Source organism: Vanessa cardui, chromosome Z (genome assembly GCF_905220365.1).
Source record: "Vanessa cardui chromosome Z, ilVanCard2.1, whole genome shotgun sequence".
Classification (NCBI taxonomy): Eukaryota; Metazoa; Arthropoda; class Insecta; order Lepidoptera; family Nymphalidae; genus Vanessa; species Vanessa cardui.
This window is the reverse complement of record NC_061154.1, coordinates 2,295,520-2,302,228: the sequence shown is the minus strand read 5'-3', so window position 1 is coordinate 2,302,228 and position 6,709 is coordinate 2,295,520. Positions and strand designations below refer to the sequence as shown.

At 33.7% G+C, this 6,709-nt stretch overlaps 1 protein-coding gene across 3 annotated transcripts in view; it reads left to right on the top strand.

The window, feature by feature from the left end:
- Positions 1-6,709, top strand: part of LOC124543231 (cold shock domain-containing protein E1) — a 42,192-nt gene continuing 35,483 nt past the window's right edge. For 2 of the 3 annotated variants that reach the window (XM_047121371.1, XM_047121369.1), the window contains exons 1-6: positions 1-151; positions 860-1,313; positions 1,395-1,618; positions 1,877-2,253; positions 2,392-2,599; positions 4,408-4,596. In XM_047121371.1, coding sequence (XP_046977327.1) covers positions 1,196-1,313; positions 1,395-1,618; positions 1,877-2,253; positions 2,392-2,599; positions 4,408-4,596 — 1,116 coding nt within the window. In that variant the 5' untranslated portion in view covers positions 1-151; positions 860-1,195. The remainder of the gene's footprint in view (positions 152-859; positions 1,314-1,394; positions 1,619-1,876; positions 2,254-2,391; positions 2,600-4,407; positions 4,597-6,709) is intronic. The other variant, XM_047121370.1, reaches the window with a different exon arrangement.

Sequence of the window (6,709 nt, the reverse complement as noted above, 5' to 3'; positions counted from 1 at the left end):
AATCCGTGAGTCAAAGTAAATTATTTTATTAACAAACTTGGAAATAAAGGAATTTGAAACAAAGTTAAATTTGTTTGTATGGCATGATCAAAGGCGCGATTATGTTGACATTCAATATGGCGGTATGTCGTCAGTGCTGTGCTGTGTCGTGGTGAGATTTGATAATTTTATGGATTGTGTTTATATACTTCCTCTATTATTTATTTCCATTTAGTCTTAATTTGCCATAAGCTAATAAATTCATACGAAGTATTAAATTAGGTTCGATATATGTCGAGTAAAGTCGAGCGGTAGGGGACAACGTTATAATTTCTGCACATCGTCGCTCGGGTCGGGCAGCCGATACCTACCTAGATAGCAATAATAAAATGTAGAACGATATTCCGATGCGACGCTTTGTTATAATTCAGTTGTTTCATGAAGTTAACGTGCATAAACGAGATAGTATTTACTTATAAACGATTATTATCCGTGGAGGCAGTTCTCACGGCTCGATTTTCTGATTAGCAAGATTTTGTATCGTTGTTCGGATAGTATTTTTCAATTGAATCAACTATAGGCATAAAACGTCAAGTGAGTTTGTGAGGGTATGAGTACATTGCGCTATCAGATGTTACCCCACTGTTGGCGAGTACGGACACATTTTTTGCTAAAGGTTTAATAAGAAAATTTGCGGCGCGCGCAAGCAGTCTGTTAAATTACTTTAAATTTAACATCTCAATGTTCAAGTTAGATTCAAGTAGGTAGTGTTGTGTTTAAAACGTTTTCAATACAAATCAATGGTTAGATTGTGATAATTAGTAAGGATTAACCTGAAATCGAATAACTGTAAAAAATAATGAATTGTAATTTGTTGCAGTAGGTAGTGTGAGTAACCAAACCATACAAATCCAAACAAGCCTATGCACAGGAGAGCTCCGATTCAGCAAGCATTGAAGACATCTGAGGATCTAGTGTAGTTTATTCTTAAGTACATATTCTTTTGCAATAAAAGTGTTTTGGTGTATAAATTTGTGACTTCTGTGAAGAGACTTTGTGTTATCCTAAACATTTAGTATAAAAAAAAAATGTGATTTGTTTTTTAAAATTTATATCTGTTAGTAACTTTAACACCACACCTTCTTCTGTGATATATTGGTACATAATACTGAGATTTTTTGACTTATATACAAGGAAAGAAATACTGTCAAAAATTATGTCGAGTAATCCTCAGTGGAAAATGTTCCAGCCGCCAGATTCACACTCCTCACCTTTACAGGAAATATTAGATCTACAGCAATCAAATATGCAGGCAAAACAGGGGTACCGTAATGGTAAGTTTGATAAAATCATTATTAATATATCTATAATTACTTCTATTGTATCATTTACAACATTTGCTTCATTATTTATAGGTACTTACAGTAGTGAGTATCCGAGTTCACCGAGAGATAATTATCATAATATGGGCAAGTCAGGTGGTAGTAATAGATTTTCCCTTGGCAATTTTAACTTGGACTCATGCCCTATGGGAGATTCAGCGGGAGTGTACTCATCTAGTTCGAACAACAGCCAACCTCAATATGATTCTATGAATCATCCTCCTATTAGGGAGACAGGAATTATCGAAAAATTACTTGTAAGTTATTTTTGATTATTAAAGAAAATGAAAATGTTGCATATTATATATATTTTTTGATTAAGATATATTAAAATACACTGGTAAGATTTGGTATGATTTTAGCTTCTTTGTGTGTGTGTAGAACTAAAAACATATTATAAATTTTGTTAACAATTAGATAAAAATATATTTATATGTATTAATATGGAAATATGTTTATATTGGATAATGTATTTGTTGGTTGGATTGTTGTACAATTTATATTTTTTATTGTAGCATTCCTATGGCTTTATACAATGTTGTGAAAGGCAAGCACGTCTGTTCTTTCACTTTAGCCAGTTTGGGGGCAATATAGACCATTTAAAGATAGGAGATCCCGTTGAATTTGAAATGACATATGACCGTCGTACTGGTAAACCTATCGCTTCAACCGTAACAAAGATAGCACCCGAGGTGGTGTTGAGCGAAGCCCGTGTCACAGGTGTTGTTACCACTGAAGTAAAGGGAGAGGGTTCAGGTGACAGTACGGGAAGGATTTCCTATGAGAATAGAGGGGAATGTTTTTTTCTGCCTTACACGAAAGACGATGTTGAGGGCAACGTCACTCTGAGAACCGGTGATGCTGTAAGCTTTCAAATTGCAACCAACCAAAGGTGAGAGCTATGGATTGCCTAATTAACACTTAACAATAGAAAGACCCATCTAACAACTGATTTTGTTACTTTGATAAGGTCCTACTTGTGACAGTATGTATATAATATAATTAATACTAACGTCAAAATTGTTTCCAGAGGTACTTTAGGTGCGTGTCACGTGCGTTTCGAAAATCCGGCTCATCCAGTGAAATATCACGGTGTGGTCTGTTCCAAGAAGGAAAACTTTGGTTTCATTGAACGAGCCGATGTTGTCAAGGAGATATTCTTTCACTATTCCGAGGCCAAGATAAAGGAGGAGTTGTCTCTCGGTGATGATGTCGAATTTATTATTCAAACTAGAAATGTGAGTTTTTTTTTTAAATTATATTTACATAATACATTCACACCAAATAAAAAAAAATTAATTATCTATATATTTAGTGACAAATGAAATCCAAAACATAGATAATAGAACACTGCCGTTGAAATTATATCAATAGTATATAGATGCCTATGTACTTGAATTGACAATACAGGGATGCTTACATTATGTACAATGATATAATAATTATGGAAGGGCTTAAAGCCGGTTTGATTTTAACAATGTGCATTACATTCGGACAATATGTGTTCGTAATGCAAAGTGCACAGTGAAGCGTGTTTCGTCGAGTTACACATTTCGGATTAAAGAGACTTTCATTAAACGGAACGTTCAGAATAAACGGAGAGATGGTGGTTAATTTTGTTTATTGTCGACGTCACCTGTGACGTCATATAAATATATATGTATATGTTTTATAAAAGTGAAAGCTTGAATGTTATCGTCGCTCTTTTAAAAGTTAAACGGATTTTCATATAGTTCATTGTCAGTTTATTTTGTTATTGAACGATCACGGCCGATTTTTCATATCGTATTTTAATTCAGTTAAAAAACGTTGCGTATTCTAACGAAGTACGTTTAGTCTCGAATAGTTTTTCATTTGATTCTATTAAAAGCACTTGAATCCGTCGTAAAAAGAGGAATATCACTCCCGATACGTTAGGAGTGATTGTTTTATTTCTTTTTAAATTCGACGTACCAGAACTATGGAAAAAGTGGAACGGACGCTAAACGAGCGAGCTCGCAAATATGCAAATATTTTGCATACTCACCCCGCTCGGATTCGCGTCCTTTTATCTAATCACGGGCGCTGGACGGCGAAAATACTCAAATCTTGCGTTTCGAAAAATTCTATTCAATTCCACAGACAGTTGATCACTTGTTCAAACGACAAATATATGCAATAAATGTTTTCTATATGTGTATAAACTATGCCCGCGACTTAGTACGCGTTTGAAATTAACAAAAATCCTATTATTGTAGCTTCAGTTACTCCTTATTATATCAGTTATCTGCCTGTGAAAGTCCCGTCAAAATCGTTCCAGCCGTTCCAGAGTTTAGCCGAAACAAACAGACAGACAAAAATTGTAAAAAAATGTTATTTTGGTATATGTACCGTTTATATGCATTGAGTAAAAAAGGGCTATTTTAATATTACAAACAGACACTCCAATTTTATTATATGTACATATAGATATAATCAATAAGTTACTCATTAGTTCTAAATTCATTAGATAACAAGTCTATTACTGTTATTTGATATATTTGATTTGAAGTAATAACATTAACACGATTCGGGAAAAGCCGCGCGAAACACGAAGCTAAATACGTTACCGCCCCCCCCCCCACACGCGTCTGTCGCAGTTTAATTGCGTTAATTAGTAAATTAAATGCATCGCATGCCCTATCCAGGGATTATTGTTCGCATGTTTTCCATTTCGACGCGTTATTCTCTCTCACAATTCAATGAAAGGAATATCTTTCACTCGTATCAATCAAATTTATACGAGCTGTAAACATACCATACAAAACGTACGCTGTCGACGATAAATGGTAAACTACGCTGTTAATATTTTTAAAATGTTTATTGTTTTATTAAGCAAAAAGTTCGTTGTAAATAAAAATAGCTTTTATATTTTATATAACGCAATCTTCGTCTTCTCTGGTCGGTCCTCAGATTCGTCGTTAGATCATTTATTCGTTATACTTTGCCTCTTTTAATCGATATGTGTAACATCACTAGCAATTATATCGAGAATGGTTTACTTGACAATATTTAAATGTATGTTTAGGGTAAAGAGGTGGCGTGCAACATAACAAAGCTGCCCAGTGGTTCAGTCGTTTTTGAAGATGTCAGTCCGGAGATAATGCGAGGTCAGGTTTTGAAACCTCTGGAGCGAGGGAACATGGTACGGGTACCGCAGAACGATCCCCTGCCAGGGCGGATTAGATATCGTGCCGCCGATCACTCTGAAGTTGAGGTAAGTTAATTTCAGATATAATATAATGCAAGTACATATTAAAATATATGAAGATAATCTCGTTGTTCTTTTAGAAGAGTTACAACCCTGTTTTAATTTGTTAACAAAATGGTGTGTTCGCTTTTTAATTCACGAACTATTCGACACATTCAATGAAGATATTTTAAAATATACAAAAAACATCTATCAAGGTATATTAACATAATATGCGGGCTATTTATTAGATATAGTTAAATTTGTCTGAGGAAAAATTGTTGGTCCAAACGCTTTCGTAGCGAACGCTGCCAAAATTATAACAAATATCTAAGAGATTTGTAGGTTTATATTTTAAAGATACAGGTAGATACAATAGGTATTTTTTATATTTAGGAAAAAAAAGAATGTCTTATTACTTCGGACTTATCGAAATATTGTCTTTTACATTTTCGAATCAGTACCCATTGATTATTTTTATATCTAGATATGCTTTCTAAAATGTGAAACGCCAACGGTTGGCCTATAGGTCTAAGTAAACGCACACAAGTAAAGTAGAATGACTTGGCGAGTGTTATGCACACCAATATAAAAGCATGGCTAGTTATATATATCTTTTATAGTACGACCCTCTTTCTAGAATTATAAATAATCTATGCCGGTGGCTTTATAAATGTTACGAGATGTTTCAATTAAAGTATGAAAATTAAGCGGGGCGTGTTGTACATACATACATACATAGATTCACTAACACAGTACGGGCGATTTGGTAGGAGGGCTCCGTGCGAGACCGTCTGGATGGGTACCACCCATTCATTCAGATTCTACCGCCAAATAGCAATAATAAGTATTGAGCCAGTGTCATTACAGTGCATGAGATACATAACATCTTAGTTACCAAGGAATATGGTTACTATTTCTTACGCCGTCAATGTCTATGCCGTCATTTGCTGGTCTACCCACATATTACATATGTACGAAGTCGGGTTAGTGTATCATGTAAATGATTTACTGTGCAGAGTGGCTCGTTTGAAACCAATAGAGATGTTAGATTAAATTTAGTGTTCCACTAACGTTTCTTCGCATTCACCCCTGACACTCCCTCGCGTACCTCGGCCTAGTTGAATCTCTTATTTTATTAATACCTATTCATTTCACATCTTGATTCACTTTAATCAACTTGAAATCTGACTTATATTGCCTACAATTGTATTATGCTACTTTGAATTTGAAAAAAGTCTACAAAGGATTTTTTATACATAGATATAATTCAAATAGATACTGCTTCTAACTTATAATCTTTATATATATACGTACATAAATTGATTATATCAATTAGATAACATATGTTTTCATAAGTACGATTTTTTTAATAGTAGGTAGGCTGATGGGCAAGTATATAATCGTCGTGATAAGACGAGAGACGAAGAGATTTTAACCACTAAGGGACCCCTAGATGTTTCATCGGAAACATTTTTAGAAACACTTCAAATCTTCTAATGCATTGAATTTATTGATAACAAACTTACATCCTATGTACATAAACCCCTTAAGCATACAACCTTTAACTCTTAAGTAGAAGTCATAATCGAATTCCACATGCTTTTCATTTTACTCTGGTAATTGATAATTTTTCGGAAAAGCTTTACAATCGTCTCGACGTCATTACCAAAATCCAACTACCGATGTAAATTCTAACGTCTGAAATTATGAACTTCCAAACAAATTTTCATCTATTTTGAAAAATCCTTTCATAATGTTCACCTACTTCATATAATGAATTCCTCTGCAAAATTACATCCTGTTAACCCGAACAGTTAGGTTTTGCGTTGCGTACCAGTCAGTCTTTTTAACGTTTTTTTTTTAAAGTAGTTATGAATTTAGTAGGAAACAATTACTGTATGTAATTACGTTTCTTTTTTCATATTTTATATTTAATCTCCATAGGACGCGTCCGTGCGCTTCTGTAATTTTAATTAATGTACTACAGATCTAATAGTAAAATGTGCTTATATTATCTGTGTATGATTAAGTGAAGCAATAACTTTGTAACCCTTTTTAACATATTTTTTATAAAATATGCATTAGAAATACATAGAAATAATAAAAAAAAAACATTGCACACACTACGATATATTTA